Source organism: Xenopus laevis, chromosome 6L, assembly GCF_017654675.1.
Source record: "Xenopus laevis strain J_2021 chromosome 6L, Xenopus_laevis_v10.1, whole genome shotgun sequence".
Lineage (NCBI taxonomy): Eukaryota > Metazoa > Chordata > Amphibia > Anura > Pipidae > Xenopus > Xenopus laevis.
In genome coordinates, this window is record NC_054381.1 from 77,215,399 (window position 1) to 77,239,940 (window position 24,542).

The 24,542-nt window shown below is 40.2% G+C and overlaps 2 protein-coding genes across 4 annotated transcripts in view; one reads left to right on the forward strand and one right to left on the reverse strand.

The window, feature by feature from the left end:
• mtrr.L (5-methyltetrahydrofolate-homocysteine methyltransferase reductase L homeolog) overlaps positions 1 to 1,101 on the reverse strand; it is a 148,746-nt gene extending 147,645 nt beyond the window's left edge. The window contains exon 1 of one of the 2 annotated variants that reach the window (XM_041566211.1): positions 974 to 1,101. The gene's annotated coding sequence lies outside the window, so the exon portion shown is untranslated. Of the gene's footprint in view, positions 1 to 857 lie in introns of both variants that reach the window. The other variant, XM_041566210.1, reaches the window with a different exon arrangement.
• Positions 1,040 to 24,542, forward strand: part of fastkd3.L (FAST kinase domains 3 L homeolog) — a 48,989-nt gene continuing 25,486 nt past the window's right edge. For both annotated transcript variants that reach the window (XM_018267663.2, XM_018267665.2), the window contains exons 1-5: positions 1,040 to 1,179; positions 2,313 to 2,394; positions 13,625 to 15,088; positions 16,254 to 16,339; positions 20,668 to 20,842. In XM_018267663.2, the coding sequence (XP_018123152.1) occupies positions 13,648 to 15,088; positions 16,254 to 16,339; positions 20,668 to 20,842 (1,702 nt within the window). In that variant the 5' untranslated portion in view covers positions 1,040 to 1,179; positions 2,313 to 2,394; positions 13,625 to 13,647. The remainder of the gene's footprint in view (positions 1,180 to 2,312; positions 2,395 to 13,624; positions 15,089 to 16,253; positions 16,340 to 20,667; positions 20,843 to 24,542) is intronic.

The window sequence follows — 24,542 nt, forward strand, 5'->3', positions numbered from 1 at the left end:
CAAAAACAGTTGACTATAGGGTTTAACTAAGGAGGGAAAGATATATATTACTCATATCTCAAGGTGACAGGTCCTCTTTAATGCAACTCTCTATTTGCACTGAAAACTGATTTTAGTAGTATACACAACAAAAATAAAAATGATTGCTATAAACTCATACATCAATGATTAGACCCATGTTCACTACAATTTGTGCTTATACTTTTGCAGAATAGCTGCGTTTTGACCATTTGTCCACATTATCATTCAGTTTGGCTTCAGTGGACGGAAGCAGTCGTATGTCAGCTAGTTTCAGGGGAACAATTCTGGTGCAGCAACTACTTGATACTGACACGTTCCTATGATTTTTATAGGAATGTGTCAGTATCGCTTTAAAAACTCGTCTGTATAATTTTTTTTAATCCAGCATGAGAATTTTTTTTTTTTTTATGATGTATGGGCATAACACACTTTCTTTGCACTTTACATCAGAACTGTAGCTCATGCTTTTTAATCAGATTACATTTTTGCTTTGGATAAATCTTAAAAGTTTTACAACATGGTTTGTTGAAACTATAAATGTGGGAACACTAAGTGTAGCAAATTTTCTGGTTATAACATGCTATGAGGCTGAGATGTCCCCCACTAAAGCAGGTTTGTTATGCAACAGAAGAAAAACTAACTGTACTAAAACATAAACATTTTTATTTTAATTAAATGATTATTAGAAACAAACTTCTCAATTGTATCCTTTTATATTACATAATATTTAAATATCTGTGAAAAGTAACCCAGACAATTGCATAGAGCACTACGTAAACCAGATATCAGATCACAAAAAATATTACAACCCTGTATAGCAGCCGCTCATCACATACCCAAATTGTCAATTGTTACTCGACAAGTTCTACACCACAAAGCTGTTGCCCTTCAAACCAATGGCACACAAACGTGAAGACTGCTGAGTTAAGACCCAAGATGCAAAGCAAGTTACCTCTCCACCGGAAAGCCTCAGCTTGATTGAAAAAGAACTTTCCACGTTGTGAACCACTTCCTGTATGAAAGAAGGGAAGTGACGTAGGTGAGTTCCATACGCTTACAGTGGCTGCAACAAGATGAGGGCATATAGCATTAAACACACATATTTGTGAAAGTGGTAAATCCCACTTGGAGATATACGCTCTACGCCTGCGAACTTTTGTAAGCGTGTTATGAATGTTTTTAGTTTAACCAAATGCAAAACTGACAGGTCTTTCTGTAGCAGTTGCACCAATTTGAACCGACGTTTCAGAATACTGGAATACTGTTTGTAGCGGTGCGGGCGCATTAATGCCGAAGAGTGGGTTGGGTCCGTAAGTCTCCGGAGTGTACTAATATACATTAACTTAACTACCAACCCTCGGAGGAATGGTTTGGATTGCTGACTGTATGGGGAGGGAATGGGCTTATTGAGAGAATGGCGTAGAATGAAAACCGGAAGGCTGTCAGAAACACGTGAAGGGGGGGGGGGGTTGTTGGAAGGGGCAAAGGAGTATAATAAATAAGAATCACTGTAAATACTTGCTATCTGATGCTGTATAGTGGTTCAAGGGACAGAAACACCAAACAATAAGTGTTGTAAAGAAATTAAAATAGAATGTATTGTTTCCTGCATTGGTAAAACTGGTGTGTTTGCTTCAGAAAGCCCATTCTAGTTTTATAAACAAGGTGCTGTGTAGCTTGGGCAGACATTTAAGGCCAAGGTTACATCTCAGATAACAGATGCAGTCTGTAGAATATAATTGAATTATATTACAGATTTATCTGTTAAGTAACCTGTGCCTCTCTCTAAACCAAACAAATAACTTTAACCAATGCAGGGCAAAAGTAAATTATATTTTAAAATGCTTTCATTTTTTTTGGTGTTGCTGTTCCTTTAAGTAATTCTGAGAAATCTGTGAGAGCTGTGAAATTAGTTTCCTTTATCCTCTTGACAAATGTTAAAGGGGTGGTTCACCTTTAAGTTAACTTTTCGTATTTTATAGAGCAGCAAATTATAAGCAACATTTCAACTGGTTGTCATTGTTTATTTTTCATGGTTTTTAAATTATTTGCCTTCATCTGACTCTTTCCAATTTTCAAATGGGTTTCCCCTGACCCCCATATAAAAAACAGATGCTGTGTTAGACTACAAATGTTCTGAAATTGCTACTTTTTATTACTCCTCTTTCTATTCAGGCCCTCGCCTATTTTTATTCCAGTCTTTTGCTCAAATCACTGTATGGTTGATAGGGTAATTTGGAATTTGTAATGAAATCATTTGTGTAATTGAATGATACACCATTAATTTACAGACACGTATCTTGCTGATTTTGTTAACGAAACCCTGGACTGGTGCGTTTTTGGAAAAAGAGGAACACAAAGTTGGGGAAACAGGTAAGGGGCTAGAAACGCAGGATATGGGGGAAAACAATTTTGCATCTAACAACTCTAGACTGGCCTAGACATTGATGTGGTTGAGGGACAGATGTAAGCTCAACAAAGATTTTAAGAAATTAATCTTAAATATAATTTATAGTAACTCTTTTTTTCACCAGTTTTATTATTGCTCTAACACACTGTCCATGGCCATGGTACAGCTAATGGAGGATACACTGTCTTCCCCTGAAGTTTTTTTATCCAGGATGGTACTTCTTATAACACTTGGACCAACATTAAAAGTATTAATAACTAGATTGGGTATCATATTTATGGTACCAAAATTAGGGGACACTGGAATAAAAAAATGTCCTTAAACATCCTAATGCTGCAGTAGGCACAAAGGGAATGCTAATACACTTGGGTGTTCTAATCCTGATGCAACGTTAATTCTTGTTTAAGGGGGCAGACATAGCAAGGCAATCAAAAAACTTGGTCATCATAGCAAAGAATAACTGCTTTTTTTTAGTTTTCTGAACTTGAAAACTCAGATTTAACAGTTGAAAAAATATCAAATATTCAAATAAAAATATTCAGCAGCTAAAACCTAGTGAGTTATTGTAGTCGGAGTTGGAGTCAATGAAAGTTGTATTTTCAACATCTATTCTAAAATTCTTTTTTTCTTAATATGTCGATACCCCACGTTATGGTAACAGTCTCCTATGAAATTATTTTGAAAGAAAAAGCTGTCTGCGTCTTTATCTTTTTTTTGTCACCCTCAAGCAGCTGAGGTACTGTGCATGCTGAATGTTTTCCATTCTCTCTTAAAATAAAGGCAAGATTGTGTGTTTATTATATGCTGTTTATTTTAACTGTAGTTTAGTTACAACGTGATTAAAGAATTTGTTCCTTTTTCTCTGAAGACTTCATAAAAAGCAATTAAATAAGTGTAGTTGTCAAATCTTATTTAAAACATCCATATTGCATGATATATATGCTTATTTTTTTTTTTATAGGAACTTTTTAAGATTCATTAATAAACAAAATATAGAGAAGGGCATGTAGAAAGGAAGAAGAAGGAGAGGTAGACATGGAGAGGATAGGTTAGAGTGTTCTTAAGTAGAGTTATCGGACCGCTGTTGCGATCTCTAGCTAAGTGTGTGTGTATATATATATATATATGTGTGTGTGTATGTATATATATATATATATATATATATATATATATATATATATATATATATATATATACACACACACACACTTTATATAGTATATTAGTTTATATATATATATATATATATATATATATATATATATATATATATATATATTAGTTTGTAAAGTTCCAGCTGGTAGTTTATAATTTTAATCCATTTTAAAAGTGTAGGAGGTGTTGGTCCCATCCAGTCTAGAGCTACCGTTTTCCTGGCGTAGAACAAAAGTGCTCTCATCAGTAATATGGAATGAGATCTAGTACCAGAGTGTCTTACGCCCAATAGACAGGTGGTTGGGTTCAATACTTGCGGTAATGTAAATTCGTCTGCTAAAAACTGCATTACCTTTTCCCAGAATTTATGTACATCTGGGCAATACCATATTAGATGTATAAAGTCCGCATCTGGTGAATTGCAGCGAGGGCATCTAGAATGTTGCCGGCGATCCATATGATATAGTTTTTTTTTGTGTCAAGTTCAATTGGTGTACAATTTTAAATTGAATGAGCCTGTCTCTTGTGCTTATTAGAGGGAAATATAGGCTTTCCTCTATCTCTTCCTAGTCATCGGGTTCCACGTGAATACCACTACCATCCCATTTAATTTTGACCCTGGGTCTATGGTCATATTTTTGAATTGCAAGGTATGTGTATGTTTTAGAAACTAGCTTATGTTTCCATGGTGAGTGTATTATAGTTTCTGCTGTTGTGTGTTGTATTTTGGGTGGCAGATTATGAAATTGCGAGTGGTATAAATTTTGCATTGAATGTAGCTATATACCGACAGCTCTAGGGATTGTTGGAATTGATCTAGGATTTTGAAGGTACCTGCTTGCGTTATATGTCCGGCATTGTGCCATAGGGGTATGTCTGGTGAAAAACAGTTATCTTTATTAGTAGATTTGTAGAGGATATTCCATTACTTTTTTTTTGTGGCATTTAGCAATGGAATCAAGATGTGTAGGGATTTTTTAGTCCCGTAGAGAGCATGATGTAATGATTCAATGGAGCCAAATTATAGGGCTTCCAACAGAAAAGCTGGGTTTTCAGTGTCAAATGTTTTCCAGTTGGAGGCATGGATTGTCTCTAGAGTAATTCTTAATGAGTCTGTTAGGTTTGCTACGTATAGAGAGATCTTCTCTTCTAACCCTTTGTATCTTAGGCCCTGAATCTGGTTCCTCTGGATAGATTGAAGGGGGGCAGATAGGACAATGTTTACTTTGTCTGGCTATGGGCTTACTGTACATTAGGTGAACCCATTTGATAAAACCTGGGCCAAGTCGAACGCTTTGGCTGTATCTAGGGATACTACTACCCCTGTTTCCACATTGTCATGCATTGCTTGTAGGTTAAAATACAACCTGCGTATGTTAATTGCTTTCGATTTGTAGGGAATGAAGCCAGATTGATCTGCGTATACCAGTGAGGTGATGGTTTTGATTAGTCTTCTTGCTAGAATTTTGGCTAAGATTTTAATTTCACAGTTTAAAAGAGATATTGGTCTATATGATGTGCATATTGTGATATCTTTACCTGGTTTGGGTAATACTATGATGGTTGCTTCTGAAAATGAGGGGGGAACTGAAAAGTTTTCATACGTAATCGTTTCTAGGAGTTTGGGAATTAGCTGCTTTATGGGAAGTCTGTACCACTCAATTCCGTATCCATCTGGTCCTGGGAACTTCCCTGTAGACATGGGCATTATCACCTCTGCTGTTTCTAATTGCATAATTTTATTGTCTAGATATTTGGTTTGATGTTGGGTTACGTGTGGGAAAGTGATCTTGTTTAGATAAGTATGCAGTTCATTGTTAGTGTAGTGAGCTTTGGATGTGTATAGGCTTGCATAATATGTTTTGAATTCTTCCACTATCTCCAAGGGAGCCAAAATGGCCAGGCCTTGTAAGTTGTTTTGGGAATAGCTATGGACTGGTTCATTGTTTTGGCGAAAAAGGCTAGAGGTTTGCCATTTTTATCTCTACTGGTGGACTATAAGTTGTTTTTGGTGATGTTTAGCCTGTGTAGTTCTACTTGTCGGAGAGCCGTGACAAATTTAGCGTGTTTTTGTGGGTTTAGATCATCTGTGAAGTCTTGCTTAGCTTGTGTTGCATTAAGTTCAAGACTATCTAATTGTTCTTTGGTAATACTTTGTGCTTTAGTGATAGATGCTATTAAAGCCCCTCGTATTACTGCCTTGCTGGCCTCTGAGGTAGTGTTTGGGTTTGCAGAGCCTGAGTTTTCTGTCCAGTAGTTCTGCAAAGCCACTGTAGAGTCTTCTATAATTGTTTGGTTTTTAAGCCATATTGGAGAGTCTCCATTGTTTACTTTGGGGTGATGGGTGTTATTGTATTGATAAATAGACAGGTGCATGATCTGATATTGCACGTGGGAGAAATTTAACATTTCTTACTTTTGTGAGAAGATCTGAGGATGCTAAGATTAGATTATCCGGGACAGTTTTGCGATGTGTGGCCGAATGACAAGTGTATTCTCTAACGTTTGGGTGCTTCCAGCGCCAGACATCTGTTAAATTGTAAGCCTGGAGCCAATCTGTAAGTTTCGAGGGAAAGGTTGTTGAGAGGGAAAATATAACAAAGGACAGTACTCCAGTGAAAAATGGCAAGTTTATTGCAGGATCCTGCAGGTGTGCATGGCCTTGCACACCTGCAGGATTCTGCAATAAACTTGCCATTTTTCACTGGAGTGCTGTCCTTTGTTAGATTTACTACATGTGCTGGTGGTGCGGACGCTGCGGACAAAGCATCCGGTCACAAGTGAACAGTTTTGGGGGCAGTGCGTTTGGAGCGGTCCCTAGTGTGTGAGAGGAGTTGAGGGGGAAAGCTTATCCTTGGACGGATCTAGACGTGTGTTTAAGTCACCTTTTATGCATATGTGGGATGGGGGCAACTGTGCAAGAGCCGAAGAAACATTGTGTAAAATGGTTTCAGTAAATGGATGTGGTATATATAGATTAACTATTGTGATGGGAAGACCCGCTATCAAGCCGTGAATTATTTGTCAGTGCACAGCTCCTCTAGGTGGAATGGTAGGCCCTTTCTAATAAGTATTGAGGTACCTCTACTGTAGGTTGAGTAAGTGGAATGATATGCATGAGCGACCCATGTTTTTTGTTTGTTTTTTTTTGTTTTTATTGCAAGGACTTTTGTCCTGTCAGATGTGTTTTCTGTAATAGTAGGATATGTGGATTGTAGGTTTTCAGGTAGTTAAAGACTAAGGCTCTCTTGATTTTATCGTTTAAGCCTCTGACATTCCATGAAATGATTTTGATGTCAACCATTAGGTAGATATGTTATCTGTGAGATTGTCTTACCAAATGGGTTGTCACAAGTAACATCCAGATGCCCCCGCCTGGTTGTAATGTCACCTCTACATTAACTTCATGTCTAGGAAGAAAAAGTTTAGAAAGGAGAAAGAAAGATGAAGGAGAAACAATTAGTAAAATTCCCCTACCGGATCCCCATCCCACCCTGCCCAACTCTCCCAAATTGGGTGGCCTTGTGTAAGGGCCCGAAGGCACCGTTGGAATGAGGACCAAGGAGGAGACCAGACCAGGTTCGCAGTACAAGAAGGATTTATCAAAGACGTAGTCAGGGACAGGCAAATGGGTCAGTACAGGCAGCAATCAACAATACGAGAAGGCAGGCAAGAGTCGGTACACAGTATATCAATATAAGCAGTAGGCACACCCAGGAACACAATAGCTTGGAACCTATAATTGGGCACTGAGTCAATGACAAGTCCGCCTTTAAATAGGCAAAGGGTTCGCGCCAATCTGGACGCAGTGGCGTCATTTCCGTCGCGCCGGCGTCAGGTCCGACGCACCGGCGTCAGTTCCGACGCGCCGGCGTCAGTTCCGACGCGCTGGCGTCAGTTCCGGCGCGCTGGCGTCAGTGACGCCGGCGTTCTGACGCCGACGTCCATTCCGACGCCGGCGCTGTTGCAGGCGACCAATCAGGGAGTGGGACGAAGATGATGCAGGAGCCATGCGGTGGGGAGTAAAGCCATCTTGGACGCCATCTTGGGAGACAGGTACAGCATCCATTACAGTACCCCCCTCCTTAGGGGGGGCCCCAGGACCCCCAGGACCAGGGCTAGAAGGAAAGCGTCTGTGAAAATTCCGAACAAGGAGAGGGGCATGAACATCGGAGCTCCTCACCCAAGAACACTCTTCAGGACCGAACCCCCTCCATTCGATAAGGTACTGCAGGGAACCTCTAGAAAATCGAGAGTCCAGAATCTTCTGCACTTCAAACTCCTGATGACCATCCACAAGAACAGGAGCTGGGGAGGAAAAAGAAGAAGAAGAAGAATTTGCAGGCTTTAGGAGAGACACATGGAAGGCATTCGGAATCCGCATCTCGGGAGGAAGTTGCAACCGGACCGCCACAGGGTTGATGATGTCTATGACAGGAAAGGGGCCGATGAACTTCGGACCCAGTTTGGGTGTTGGAACTTTGAGACGGATATTCCGAGTGGAAAGCCAGACCTTGTCTCCCAGGGCATAAGGAGGGGAGGAAACTCTTCTCTTGTCAGCGAACTTCTTCTGTGCCAACGAACTCTTCTCCAGATTAGCAGTAGTAGCATGCCAGATCGCCATCATGTGGGCAGCTTGGTCATTGGCAGCAGGAACATTTGTGAGAAGAAGATCCTGAGGAAAAGCCAACGGGTTAATACCATAGACACAGAAAAAAGGAGACTTTTCAGAGGAAGAGTGTAAGGCATTATTATGGGCAAACTCAGCCCAAGGAAGGAGGTCAGCCCAATCGTCTTGGCACAAAGACACATGACACCGGAGGAACTGTTCAAGGGCCTGATTGACTCTTTCTGCTGCTCCATTAGACTGGGGATGGTAAGCTGAAGAAAACTGAAGGGAAACACCAAGGGAACTACAAAGGGACCTCCAGAATTTCGAGACGAATTGAGACCCACGGTCAGAGACGATCTCCGCAGGAAAACCGTGAAGTCTGAAGATATGTTCAATGAATAATCTGGAGAGTTCTGGAGCAGAAGGAAGTTTACGTAAGGGAGTAAAATGTGCCATTTTGCTGAATCTGTCGATTACCACCCAAATCACAGTAAAACCAGAAGAAACAGGAAGATCCACAATGAAGTCCATCGCCAAATGAGTCCATGGCCGGGATGGGATGGGTAAGGGCAACAATAACCCCTTGGGAGGGGAATGTCCAGACTTAGAAACAGCACAGATGGAGCATGAAGAGACAAAATCTTTAACGTCCTTCCTCAAAGAGGGCCACCAAACAAGGCGAGATAAGAGTTCTGTAGTTTTCTTGATTCCAGGATGACCTGCTTGCTTCGAATTATGAGCCTGGACCAGAATATCATGACGGAATTCAGGAGGAACGTAGGCCATACCCACAGGAGTATCCCCCGGAGCAGAGGATTGGGCAGATAATAAGTTGGAGGCCAAGGAAGGAAACAATGCGGCAATAAACTTTGCAGGAGGTAATATTGGTTCTGGGTCTTCAGAAATGGGATCATCAGGAACAAAGCTCCGGGAGAGGGCATCCGCCTTCTTATTTCTGGAACCGGGACGAAAAGTAATAATGAAGTTGAAGCGTGAGAAGAAAAGAGACCATCTGGCTTGTCGGGGATTGAGACGCTTGAGTGACTGGATATATTCTAAGTTTTTATGGTCGGTAAAGATGGTTACAGGCACTGCAGAACCCTCAAGTAAGTGTCTCCATTCTTCAAGAGCCAGTTTAACGGCCAACAACTCACGGTTTCCCACGTCATAATTCTGTTCAGGAGGAGAGAATTTTTTAGAGAAAAAGGCACAGGGATGTAATTTCCCATCGGCAGACGATCTTTGAGATAATATGGCTCCAGCACCGACATCCGAGGCATCCACTTCGACGAAGAAAGGTTGAAGGGGTTCAGGGTGTCTAAGGATTGGGGCAGAAGAGAAGGATTCTTTGAGATTCTTGAAGGCTTCTAAGGCTGACGGAGGCCAATGCTGAGGTCTTCCCCCTTTACGGATGAGAGCCAGGATTGGGGAGATTTTGGACGAAAAACCTTTAATAAATTGTCTATAGTAATTAGCAAAGCCAATGAATCTTTGGACAGCCTTGACACTGGTGGGGAGAGGCCAATCCTGGATTGCAGAAACCTTGGCTGGATCCATCTTGAAGCCTTGCTGAGAGATGATGTATCCGAGGAAAGAGATGGACGACACTTCGAAAGAACACTGCTCTAATTTAGCAAAGAGATTGTTCCTTCTCAGGCGGGACAGAACCTCCTGGACTTGACAGCGATGCTCATTAAGTGACTTGGAAAAAACGAGGATATCATCCAAATAAACGACCACGCTTTGCCCTAACAATTCCCGGAAAATATCATTAATAAACTCCTGGAAGACTGCAGGAGCATTACAAAGGCCGAACGGCATCACCAAGTACTCGTAATGCCCATCTCGAGTGTTGAACGCAGTCTTCCACTCGTCTCCCTCTCTGATCCGGATAAGATTATAGGCCCCACGAAGATCTAATTTAGTAAATACACTGGCCCCCTTGAGCTGGTCGAACAGTTCAGAGATGAGAGGGAGAGGGTAACGATTCTTCAAAGTTATCTTATTCAACCCTCTGTAATCAATACAAGGCCTCAAACCGCCGTCTTTTTTCTCCACAAAGAAGAATCCGGCTCCAGCAGGAGAGGAGGATGGACGGATGAAACCTCTCTGAAGATTCTCCTGGATGTAATCTTTCATGGCAGAGGTTTCAGAAGGAGAAAGCGGATAGGTGCGGCCACGAGGGGGCATGGTTCCAGGAAGGAGTTCAACAGGGCAATCATAGGGGCGATGAGGGGGCAAGGTTTCAGCCGACTTCTTATCGAATACATCAGCGAAGGCCTGATCGACAGATGGCAAGGATGGATTCGAAGTCACCGAAGAAACTTTGATAATAGATTTGGTAGGTAAACAGTTCTGTTGGCAAAAGGAACTCCAGCGGGAAATCTGAGAAGAAGCCCAATCGATTACAGGATTATGAATATTCAACCAGGGCAGACCAAGTACAATGGGAGTAGAAGGACAATCGATTAGGAGGAAGGATAATCTTTCAAGGTGCATAGATCCCACAATAACGGAAAGTTCATCGGTGGAGTGGGAAATAGTAGCGGAAGTGGACGATCGTCAATCGCCAATGCTCGAAGAGGAACAGCCAGAGATCGCAGAGGAATGGAATGGCTTTCTGCAAAGACCTTATCGATGAAATTCCCAGCTGCACCGGAGTCAAGGAAAGCCTCAGAGGAAATCGTCTGGGTTCCAAAACGAATCTGCACAGGAAGAAGGAAGCGTTGAGCAGAAGAATGGGGAGAGGGACCAATTCCACCCAGGTAAGTCTCCCCAGTCTTACCTAGGTGTTGGCGTTTCCTGGCTTCACTGGACACTCATAGGCGAAGTGGGATTTTCCACCACAGTAAAGGCAAAGTCCAGCAGCCCTTCTCCGAAGCTTTTCCTGTTCGGTCAGACGAGCCCGTCCGATCTGCATTGGTTCTTCCGAAGGCAGGGAAGAAGAGGCAGGAACCGCAGGATTTGGAGAAGACAAGGTGGAAGCCGGGTTGGGAAGGAAGGGTCTTTGAAAACGAGGAGCCAGAGTAGGTTGGAACTTGTGGAATCTTTTGGTTGGGGAGTGCTCTCTGTCGAGTTCAGCTTGAAACTCCCTCTGCCGAGTATCTACCTTTATGGCCAGGGCGACTAGATCTTCCCAACGGGATGGAATTTCCCTGGACACCAGATCAGACTATACGTATCGCCAGGCCGTTGTAAAAGGCAGCGTGATACCCGTCGTTGTTCCACGAAGTCTCTGCAACCAGGGTGCGGAACTCAATGGCGTACTCCGAGACTGAGCGAGTTCCCTGTAGAAGATGGAACAGGCGTGCGGAGGCAGCAGTGGCACGACCCGGAGCATCGAAGACCACACGAAGTTCCCGGACGAAGGCTCGGGCATCATCGATAATGGGATCCTCCTTTTCCCATAGAGGCGAAGCCCACTCCAATGCCTTCCCTTGCAGACGGGAGAATATGAAGCCCACCTTGGCTCGTTCCGACAGGAATTGGCTGGGTGCGAGTGTAAAGTGGACCTCGCACTGGTTAATAAACCCACGGCAAGCTGTAGGATCACCACTGTAGAGTGGGGGAGCCGGAATGCGGGGTTCGGTGGCGTGAAGCGGAACCAAAGGTACTGGTGCAGGAATAGGATCGGCAGGTGTTAGCTCCGACAGTTTAGCAAGAATGGATTCCAAAGCCTGACCAAAGTGAGATTGCTGTACCTCATAGGACTGCATGCGGGATGCCAGACCACGAAGCGCTCCACCGACATCAGGCGGCGCAGGATTCTCCTCTGACGGGTCCATGGCCCAATTATACTGTAAGGGCCCGAAGGCACCGTTGGAATGAGGACCAAGGAGGAGACCAGACCAGGTTCGCAGTACAAGAAGGATTTATCAAAGACGTAGTCAGGGACAGGCAAATGGGTCAGTACAGGCAGCAATCAACAATACGAGAAGGCAGGCAAGAGTCGGTACACAGTATATCAATATAAGCAGTAGGCACACCCAGGAACACAATAGCTTGGAACCTATAATTGGGCACTGAGTCAATGACAAGTCCGCCTTTAAATAGGCAAAGGGTTCGCGCCAATCTGGACGCAGTGGCGTCATTTCCGGCGCGCCGGCGTCAGTTCCGACGCGCCGGCGTCAGTTCCGGCGCGCTGGCGTCAGTGACGCCGGCGTTCTGACGCCGACGTCCATTCCGACGCCGGCGCTGTTGCAGGCGACCAATCAGGGAGTGGGACGAAGATGATGCAGGAGCCATGCGGTGGGGAGTAAAGCCATCTTGGACACCATCTTGGGAGACAGGTACAGCATCCATTACACCTTGTTCCCATAACAGAATTAACAGGGAATTGTGGTTGCCACTAACTAGAAAGTCTGTAGTAAACACTTGTGGTGGAGCATTGCTCTGTGGCGTAGTAAAGAAAAAGATGGATAAACCAGGAGAAAGCTCCCCAGGGAATCAAGCGTGGGGGAGGTAAACCTGAAGAGATGATTCGTTTTGGGGGTCAACATCTTTAGAACGTGTATTTCCACACTAACGTAAGGTTATGAAAAAGTTCTAGCATTTTCATTTCTGTTATTGGGTTTTACGGAATTATGGTGTTAAGTTCCATCTAAATTCCTTGCTGTTTGCCCCCCTGACAGTTCATCATTTTGTTTAATCTAGACAGTGTACTGAGTTCTCTTGATTGTCTAGGATATAGCGAGCATGCGGGTTCTTTAAGGGTTTGTGTTACCCTCTATGGCCCGGGTAGTACTTTAGTCCAGAACTTTGCTTTTATGTCCAGGGTGAGACATGTCATCTTAGTTTCCGTCCATCTTTGGAGTATTGCCTCTGAATCAAGCTTGAAGACTTTGTCTGGGTCTGGATTCAATCCATTCCATGGCTTCCTCAGGTTATGTGAAGAAGTGTGATATGTTGGCATTCATTATTTTGAGTTTTGCTGGGTAAAGCATTGTATAGGATAAGTTTAGTCTCTTAGCTTTTGCTTGACTTCTGTAAAGGAAAGCTAACAATTACTTACAAAAACAGACCTCTCAGCAAGAATTGATCAAAATGACCTATAGGTAACTTTTAGGGCTAGTCCACACGGGGAGATAGCGACGCCTGAAAAAGCCTGGCGAGGCATTTTCAGGCGACTGTTGAAAAGCGCATCGCCTCGTGTGGTTAGCACAGGCGTTTTTACATAGGCGCCCATACAAAACTGTCGCCTGCGCCGGTCGCGGCGACTGTCGCGGCGCTTTGTCGCCGCGACCGCAAACGCGTCGCTATCTCCCCGTGTGGAATAGCCCTAAATGTGCATTCATATTTTTAAAAAGTAGTTTTTTAGTGTCAGTATCACTTTAAGATCTGTTAGATCTGATAGTTTATCATTATTTTGTTTTTAAAAGTAACTGTCAGTTGTTCTAATGTGTATTTTTTCTTTTATTTGCACATAGGTACTACAGACTTGTATTTCAGCATGGCCTTAATGAATATACGTGGCAGTCATTCAAATATCTCTTTTATAATTAATGCTTGTAGAAGAGCTGCAAACGTCAGTATACCTTTCAGATGCATTAAGAAGGGAAAAAGGTTTTTGCACAACTTCCCCTATAGTTATTACACGCCAAAGAAGGACTGTATATTTGCATATTTATTCTGCAGAAAATACCATGCAGTTATCTTGAACCCGCCATATTCTATTGCTGGGTGCTCAGTCCGTCACCATGGAGACAACGGGACCACCAATAATAGCATTACTAAACAGAAAGCAGTTGAAAATAAATTTTTTTCAGACCTGAGATATGCCCATTCTTGCACACAAGTATTTAAACTGCTGAGCTCTCTTGAGGTGTTAACTGATACTATGGCAGCTGCAGCCTTGCTTAGAGTTGCACAAGTTGAGACAAAAGATAGCATACTTACAAGCCCAAGTGATATATTTGACAATATGATTTTCAAAGCTATCTGTTTACAGTTTGAACAAGAGTCAAAAAAGTTATCTACAGCAGCTATTGTCAATGCCTTAAAAGCTTTTGTTCAACTGCGCGTCGATCCATGGAGTACTCTAATGGTACGTTTGTTATCTGAAAGCCAAGAGCGAGTCGACAAAGGAGAGATGAATATACAGAACCTTTGCATTCTAGGAAGATGCTTATTAGAAATAGAAGGACCAGAATGTGCAATGCTTAAACCAGTTATGGATCAAGTGATACAAAAGAAAATTAATGACTGGACTCCTGAGGAAATATCTATGGTTTATGGGTTATTGCAAGCTGGACTCGGAGAAAAAGGACAATACCAAGACCTGTTAAATCAAATGCATGAAGTCACAGTTTTCAAGGCCTCACAAATGAATCCAGCATTAATTAGTTCTGTACTTACTTCTTTAGTAGAGCTTAAACAAACACAAGCAATTCCATTAGTAATAAGACTGTGCAAAAATTCTGTAAGATATATGCCTCATTTCACTGATGAAGAGCTTATGAATGTAATAGTGGCCTTAACTAACTTTGGGCACAGTGACAAATATTTTACAGAGGCTTTGGAGAGACATATTCCTAGAATGGTTTTTACTATGTCACCAGAATTGGTCAGTAGAATTATGGGATACTGCAGCAAGAGACTGATCCTTTCCAAGCCAATATTTGATGCAGTAGCTGAAAGCTTTGTGTATAATTCAGAAAAATTGACTACTCTACAAATTGCACAACAGATTATACCTTTTGGAAAACTGAACTACTTGCCTCCTAATGCAGCTTCTATGTTTAGGCGGCTTGAAAAAATTCTGAGCAGCCGTTTTTCCCAGTTCCAGCCACAAATTTTGCTCAAGCTACTGCATTCATGCTTACTTCTAGAGCGATTTCCTGTCAATTTTGTGGCAAAGATCTTCAGTCCGTATTTCATTCAGCAATTGCAAGGTACATTTTTTATCAATTTTGTTTTTTCTATATTGTTTACAAGTAATAGCAATTTAGAGATCATTACAATTTAAAATTATAGTTTTGGTAAACAGTGGGATACTAAATTAAATGTAATAAAATTAAATTGTAAAACAGAACTGGAATAGAAAGAGAGAACTGTGACAGAGATTTAGTGCTTCTATGACCCTCAAAACAACAAAACTAGCATTATAAAAAAAGTTGTTGTTTTAAAAACTGGAAAATTTACTAGAGTTAATAGAATTTCTGCAAATATTAAAAAAAATTAGAGTGGTACGTTTAGGGAAGGCAATTGCCAGGACTTTTCTTCAAATTTGCATAAAATTGTATGGATGCACTTTTTCATAAACACTGTTTCCATATGAACTACCAAATGCTTGAAATAAGAGAAAACTATTTTGTTCTCAAAGAAAGCCTTGACGGTTTTCTTTTTTTGCTGCCATAATAAAGCTTCCAATTTCTTATTATAAATATAATGGCTTCTCTCAGACCATTAGATTTTTGGATTGGTAGTCAAAATTTAACTTTATGGTAAGGGGAATGATTGCTGGTATACAATTTCAGCCTTTATAAATGTTTTTTTGCAGAAAAAGAAAATATTAGCACCGCACATAGGGCAAAATATGTGAACTCACAAACCAAGTTAAGGTCCCTCATTCTAAATATTATTTAAATTTTGAATCCTTCAGTGGTGGAATTCACAAACAGTGCCATTTTGTGGACGTTTTCATCAAGGCAACCTTTCCCAAAATCCCAAAATGGTGTGTGTACATTGACATCTAAGAAGTGCCGAATGAAAAGAGAAAGTGATTTCTATGTATAGTCATAGGGGCAGGAAAGACAATATAAAAAATAATAATTTAGACAAATATGTTTAGTATATGTGTGGATGTTAAATTGTTGTTTAAATGTTAGATTGTTTATTACTTATTTTTATTCCAATTTATCTTCCAGTCTCTCACTCAAATCCTGTTTGGTTGTGAGGGTAAATTGGACTAAAGCAACAAGATATCTAAAATGCAGACCAATCTAAAAGACCAATTATAAATTCTCTCTAGATATTGATGGTCTACACAACGTCACAAATAAACATCATCTACCCTTTATTGTGCAAAAATGTATAATACCTTTTTATTTTATCTAGATCAATCAGGAAATGTGGATAAGTTTGTCTTATGTCAGCTGACCCAGCTGTACCTTACTGTTATGTTGGAGTGTCCGTTTTATGAGGTATGGGGTCACTTTTAATCCTTTCACTTCTAAATTGTGTCATGTAGCAAACAAGATACATACTACAGTTGACCTGTGATATTCTATTGGAAGCCTCTGAAATGTTAATATTTTTAAAACCTCATAGGTCAACTACGTTCTCCTGTATCACATGTGTTAATTGCGTTTGTAATCTGGCCTGGTTATGTGTGATGTGGTCTTCATTATCACTAATTCTCTGTTTAACCACATTTAAACGTTGGCTGGTTTCATCTACTCTGCTTATTTTGGTTTAAATTGTTTGCTTAAGACCATCAAACCTCTGGTCAAAGTAAGGGATTAACAGTCTGACTAATTGATGTGGATCATTCTCCGTGATTGTTATGGTGAACCTGATAAATGATCTAATTTGGTTTATGTATTTTTTTTATTTCCCCATTTTTTTGTACGCACAGGTGTAGAAAGGGATCTTTACGTATTACAAAATATGCTTTACGTATGTGAAAAACACTGCATTCACATGAGTGACACTTGTATACTTTGGCAGCGAAGTATGTTCCTGGCTGTGGTGTCACATTATAGATTATAAATCTATTTCATGTTAAAGGTGAACCGTCATGAAAATTTAATATAAGCTTCATCATACTAAAATAAACATTTTTACAAATATGAACTTGTGTAATAGTAATACCTGTGCGGCGGGGTCGCCCGCCGCATGCTCCAGCGCCATCTTGTCCCACTATGGGCGCGCACGCCTCCATCTCTCTCAAAGGCGCAGTTGCGCTGGCGTGATTACGCCAGCGCGCAATGGCGCCAAATTTAAACTGTATAAATAGGCCGAAAGGGCTTCCAGAGGGTGCCCGTGATAGAATCTTTATTCTAGTGGTTCCTGAAGCCTTGTGCTGTTTGTTTTTGTAAACTTTATCTGTGATTCCTGGTTTTTATCCCTGCCTGTTCCTGACTATTCTGATATCCGAACTCTGACCTTTGCCTGCATTTCGACTATTCTTTCTGTTTGATTACCCGGTTTTGACCCTTGCCTGCCTGACGATTCTTGATATCTGCCTGCCTCGACCCAGCCTGTCTGACGATTCTCTCGCTTGCTCCATTTGTACCGTGACCTTCGGCCAAAAGACTTTGCTAACAGCCGTGCCCCTTTGCCAGCCAGAACATCTTGCCTTGCACCTCTCGTTAAGTCAAGGTGGCACCCAAGTACGCTGAGGGCTCCTCCCGAAGCCCAACAGTGGTCACACTACTGGTCGAGCCGAGACCAGGGTACTTGGCACTTGTTCTGGTATTGGGTGCTGGTCGTGACAACTTGTTTCTGAAATAATCAAGTTATCTTCACTGTCACCATTTCAACATCTGTCTCTCTTCCTACAGGAGTTTTAGGGCTCACTGTTTTGATAACAACGGAAATCCTGTTCTATGACTTTGGTACAAATGTATTTATTTTGTTAGATTTTGTAGAGTAGAAAAGGGAGTCCCCCCTAAAAGTTATATTGGATCTAACTGTCAATCAAGATCTGACACCCAACTCCTGCAAGAAGACAGAATGAAAAGAAACAGATGCTGAGAGAAAGGATGTGAAGATAAACGTGATCATTTCTAGGGATGCACCAAATCCAGGATTCTCTTCTGGATGTAGCAAAGATTCAGCCTTTTTCAGCAGGATTCGGCCAAATCCAAAAAATCATGTGACTTTTTGTCACACAAACAAGTCAAAAAAATTTTGCAGTGTGGTTTGAATTCGGCCAAATCTTTCACAAAGGATTCAGCCGAATCCTAAAATAGTGGATTAGTGCATCCCTAATTATTCCAGAAATGGTACAAAATTAATTATATTTAGAAAGAAGTGTCTTATTTTACTATGATGAAGATTTATATAAAATTTTATTTTCACAATAGTTCCCCTTTAAGGAGGAGCTATCTTACATATTTACTAAAAGAAATTAAGTGAAAATACAGTAAAAGAAGAGAATAAGGGAAGAGGTGTCGGCACAACCAAAAGGTTATAGGAGCTGACATACCAACACTTAATCCAGTATGTTATGGTACAGGTCTAAGCAGTGCTACGCAATATGTTGGCGCTATATAAATACATGTTAATAATAATAAGCATTGTTTCTGGCACAGTGCTGCAGAGACTTCAGAGGGATTCTGTCATGATTTTTATGATGTATTTTTTATTTCTAAATTACACTTTTTACACTGCAAACAATTCACTCTACAATATAAAATTTAATTACTTTAATTTTTTTTTCAAGTTGTAATATTGGCGTGTAGGCAGCCATCTTAGGTCATTTTGCCTGGTTACGTGCTTTCAGAATGAGCAGGACTGGAACTGCTTTCTGGTAGGCTGTTGTTTCCCCTACTCATTGTAACTGAATGTCATGCAGTGGGACTTGGCTTTTACTATTGAGTGATGTTCTTAGATTTACCAGGCAGCAGTTATCTTGTGTTAGGGAGCTGCTATATCGTTACCTATTCTATTATTCTAAACCACAGTTAGGGTGGTGGCACACGTGGCTGTTGGGGGAGTATGTAAATTGTCTTTGGGATGTAAATCGCCGTCAGGATGGCACTCAGAACACTGCCGAAGCAATCTGAGTGCCATCCCGCTGGCGATTTACATTCTAGCCTGAAGAAGAGGCAATTTATCGCTGGAGGACTAATCTCCCCTAGTAGCCACGTCTGCCAACACCCTTAAACTACATAAACCAAAAACAATTGGAAAACCTAAAACAATATGTATATTAATTAGACCTGGCATATAGCTGTAGAATAGCCGTTAAATACCATCCAAAATAACTAAAGTATTGTTCTTAGAAACAGAATTACTTCTGCCATATCCTCCTTCATAGAAGTTATTAGGAGTCGGTACATACCCAAAATTGCTTCTCATTCCACAGCTCTGCAAATATTTGGGAGTGAGCCGCGCTGGTTGCCAAAACGGTGGGTGTCCAATTCAATTTGTAGTGATTGTGGAAGTGTTATTGTAAGTGGCAACCAGCAATGTAATCCAGGGCCAATGATGGAGTACAGCAGAGCCAGCTGTTTATAGCAGATAAAAATTAAAGTTCCTTTAGAACATAGATTGGTGTATTATGTTTAAATTAAAGTTCCTTTAGAACATAGATTGGTGTATTATGTTTAAATTAAAGTTCCTTTAGAACATAGATTGGTGTATTATGTTTTCTACTAAAAACACATAATACACCAATCTATTTGTCATTTGAAATTATGTTTAATCATTACTGTTCTCAATTTATTCCCTTAAAGGAATAGTTAAGTGTAAAAATAAAAAGTGGGTAAATAGATAAACTGTGCACAATAAAAAAAATGTTTCTAATATAGTTAGTTAGCCAAAACTTTAAAGGAGAAGGAAAGCTACGGAGGCATTTTATTGCCAATAGATTAGCTGCAATAGTGCAAGCTAGAATGCTATATTTATTCTGTAGAATGTTTTACCATACCTGAGTAAAAAGCTCTAGAAACTCTGTTTGTTTAGAATAGGAGCTGCAGTATTAATGTGGTGTGACATCACTTCCTGCCTGAGTCTCTCCCTGCTCTGGGCTCTGATTACAGCAGAGAAGGGAGGGGTGGGGGGAGAGGAGCAAACTGAGCATGCTCTTGCCAGGGGCAATGAGGTTTAAGCTGAAGGCAGGAAGTCTGATACAGAAGCCCATATGTACACAATAGAAGGAAAGAAATGCAGTATTTCTTTTGACAGGGGACTCAGAGCAACATTACTATGGGGGTTTACTGGTATATTTAGATGGACCTTTCTGATAAGGCTTACTTAGTTTTAACCTTTCCTTCTCCTTTAATCTATAAAGTCCGGATGACTAACATAATAGCCAGAACATTACTTCTGCTTTTCAGCTGACTGAGTTAGTCAGATGTGGAATAGCCAGAACCTCCAGGTATTGGACCACACCTATTTACCTCTACTCTCAGTTGCCACCAAATTACCTGTTTCGAGGGAATATTAACCCTTCCTCTGCTAGGCATACCTCTGCAGCCCATATTATGGTCCTTAAATTGCATGCTTCCCTGTGCTTTTTAGGCTAGGCAAATTTATTTTTCAAACTTTCTGTCACAATATATAGAAGATGATGGCACAGAGTATTTTTAAATTCTTTTTATTAGTGAACCAATGTTTGGTGTCCACTAAGATGTTGATAAAGAAATGCCTAATGAAAAAAAATCTTGTTTAGAATTTTTACAAAATGTAATTTCATTCATTCTGGTCTCTTTCTTTCTTTCTTTCTTTCTTTTTCTTTCTTTTTCTTTCTTTTTCTTTCTTTCTTTCTTTCTTTGTTTCTTTGTTTCTTTTCTTTTTTTAGGGTCCAAGACTTCTTCCAAAGTACAGAGTAAAATCTTTGTCTGCATCTGGACATTCACTAGAAACCATGGTTGATGATCATCTTTACAACAGAGTCAAGTCTGGTCTTATTGACCTGCTAGGGGCACGAATGTATTTTGCATCTCATGTGCTGTCTCCTTACTGTTACACTTTGGGTAAATAATTTATTCCTGTTATAGGTTACTGAAAAAAGAAAAATAGAAATAAGTCAAATCAGCTGGACTTGCTGTGTGTTTTTTCCTTGAAGACGTTACTCTAGTCATCCAACTGGCTTTCTCAATTTAGAATAACTTCTAAATCTTCCTTTGAGAATATATCCTTTGGAATGTTGCTCAAATCAGCATAATCTGTTTATCATAATCCACAATTAAATTAGGTGTTGATTGTATTAGCATGATTGGAGTTTTGATGTGTTATTAAACCTTTCAGGGGAGAGGTGCCAAAACAGCATTGTATGTGGCAGAGAATAGATGTCGCACCCCCCCCCCCGCGCGCCTCTATTCAGACTTGATTTTTCAGTTTTTACATATATGGCTTCTTTAGGTCTGAATAGAGGTGGAGGGGGGGGGGTATTCTGAATTGAGAAAGCCAGTTGGATGACTGGAGAAATGTCTTCAAGGAAAAAAACACAGCAAGTCCAGTTGATTTGAATTATTTCTATAGATATACTGAAAAAATATTTTAGATTATTTAGTTGTTAGGATGACGACTAATGTCTGGAATCAATCTGGTTTTAAAATAATGTATTGATTTTTCTTCAGTGTACTCAATATAGAAGTCTGTATTACAAGATCTGATAGATGCACTAATGGCTCAGCTCAATCTAGTCAGTGTCGCAGTACATGGTACATAGACTGGCCTCTATTTCTGATTTTCTCAGACTCCGCCACTGACTTGTATGGTACCTATTAATTGGAGTAGAGCTGATATTCTAATATTTAAAAATGGATTTAGATCTCAGTGCTGGACAAGTTAATTGATGGTTGTAAAAATATCAAATTCAAAATCGCATTCTGGAGAATGGCATTATGAGTGGTATTATGCATGGCGTTATGTAGGATAGGTCATGTCCAAAAAATCTGGTTGATTTTTCTGATGATTTAGGAAGTTGGGTTGTAGTAAATTGATAGATTTTGCCAAAGCATTTGATGCAGTGTTGCATAAATGCATGCTTTCTAAACTATGGTCTTTTGCCATTAGTAACATTTTTTAAGATTAACATTTATAAGAAACTGGCTAAAGGATCATGTAATTGCAGGCTTATTTCCAATACACCAAGTAGTCTTCAATTAGCTTCAACCATGCTCTATCATGCACGTAAACTGATCCTTATAAACAGGGCCAGCCTTAGGCCTATTGGGCCCAATGAGGCCCCACACCCATCAGTGCTGTGCAGTCGGTACTTAAAGGGACAGTGACATCAAAAAATTAGTGTTTTAAAATATTAATGCAGTGTTGCCCTGCACTGGTAAGATTGTTGTGTTTGCTTCAGAAACACTCCTATTGTTTATATAAATAAGCCATTCAAAGGAAAAAAGGCTCAGGTTACACAGCAGATAAGCTCTGAAGGACATAATGGTGTTATTTGTTACACACTATTTAACCTTTGCCATATAGCCTTTTTTAAATGTTTGCCATTGCTACACAGCAGCTTGTTTATATGAACTATAGTAGTGTTTCTGAAGAACAGTTTTACCAGTGCAGGGCAACAGTACATGATATTTTCATTACTTTAAAACAATTAAATTTTATGTTGTTACTGTTCTACTCTGATTCTGTCTCCTCTGTCCTGGAACAGGAACACCAAAAACTGTAAGTGTAACAGTAATTAAAGTATAAAGGTGGCCATACACGGGCAGATTGAAGCTGCCGATATCAGTTCTTTAGACCGTTTTGGCAGCTTATCTGCCTGTGTGTGGGGGCTCCTGATGGGTCCTCCAGATCGGTATCAGGCCAAAAATCGTCCAGATATTGATCTGGCAAGTTTGATTTATTTTTTTCCCGCAATCCAGGACCGCATCGGCTAGTTGATGTGGTCCTGCGACCCTACGGCGCCCATTCGCAGTATTGTATTCCGATCATTGGGCCCCAGGGCAGAATGTTCGGATTCACCCAATATCGCCCAGCTGTTAGTGGGAATATCGGGTTAAGATCTGTTTGTTTGGTGACCTCCCCAAACGAGCGGATCTAATAGTCTATGGCCACCTTAATTGATTTGCTATGGCAAAATCTGTGTGTTTGCTTCATAAAGAATACTATAGTTTATATAAACAGGCACAGGCTACATAACAGATAACGGATAAAACACCATTGTATTGGACAGGGCTTATCAGTTATGTACTATGTAACCTGTGCCCTTAATTCTTTTTTCCATCTTGAATGGCTGCCCCATGGCTACACAGCAACTTGTTTATATAAACTATAGTATTCTTTCTAAAACAAACACAAAGCTTTTACCATTGCATGCTAGCAGTACATTATATGTAAATTAGTTTAAAACACTTTCATTTTTTGGTGTTACTGAAGCTTTAATATACTAATGTATTTTCCATGTTGATTGAAAGAAGTTAAGTACACAACATACAAGGCATTTTATCACTGTCAGTTCAAAAATACAAACCATATCTTTTGGTAATTCTAAAACAAAATCAAAGTTAAACTGCATAAACCAAAAACAATTGGAAAACCTAAAACAACTTACAGTTAGGTCCATACATATTTGGACAGAGACAACTTTCTATTTTTGGTTCTGTACATTACCACAATGAATTTTAAATAAAACAACTCAAACGCAGTTGAACTGCAGACTTTCAGCTTTAATTCAGTGGTCTGAACAAAAAGATTGCATAAAAAATGAGGAACTAAAGCCTTTTTTAACACAATCTCTTCATTTCAGGGGCTCAAAAGTAATTGGACAATTGACTCAAACACTATTTCATGGGCATGTGTGGGCAATTCCTTCCTTATGTCATTATCAATTAAGCAGATACAAGCCCTGGAGTTGCGGTCAAAGGAGCTCTCCATGCAGGTGAAACAAGCCATCCTTAAAGTGATACTGACACTAAAAAAATACTTTTTAAAATATGAATGTACATTAAAAGTTACCAATAGGTCATTTTGATTGTTTTTTTTGCTGAGAGGTTTGTTTATCTTAGTTATTGTTAGTTGAAGTTTCTAAACCAGACTGTTTTGCCAACCTGACTGTCCCATCTCAGCCTGTCAGTTAAAGCTTCCAATACTAACGGATTCCTGCTGCACAAATATGGCAGCCCCCTCATACAGGAACATAGGGCATCAGGCAGGTAATAAAAGCATTGTGAAAATACTTTATGGCAAAGTTATAAGTAGCTTTCAAAGGCAATATTATGATAGATGTAAAAAAGAGTTTCATTTCTGGAGTCAGTATCTCTTTTTAAAGGAAAACTATACCCCCCAAACAATATAGGTCTCGATAAAAAGATATTGCATAAAACAGCTCATATGTAAAACCCTGCTTCATGTAAATAAACCATTTTCATAGTAATACACTTTTCTAGTAGTATGTGCCATTGGGTAATCATAAATAGAAAATTGCCATTTTAAAAAATAAGGGCGTAGGATTCACTGTACTCACAAACAAACCAACAAACCATACATGTTAGGTCACATGAGCCAATTAACAGACAGAGTTGTGTCTTTTGCTTCCACACTTCTTCCTGTTACAGTTAGAGCGGCAGTATTTCTGGTCAGGTGATCTCTGAGACAGCACCGAGACCATCACGAAATGGTGGCTCAAGGCAAGAGATATAAAAGGGCAATATTTACTTAAATATATATTCCAGTTTGGTGAGATTCTTTAATATGCCACTTAATATG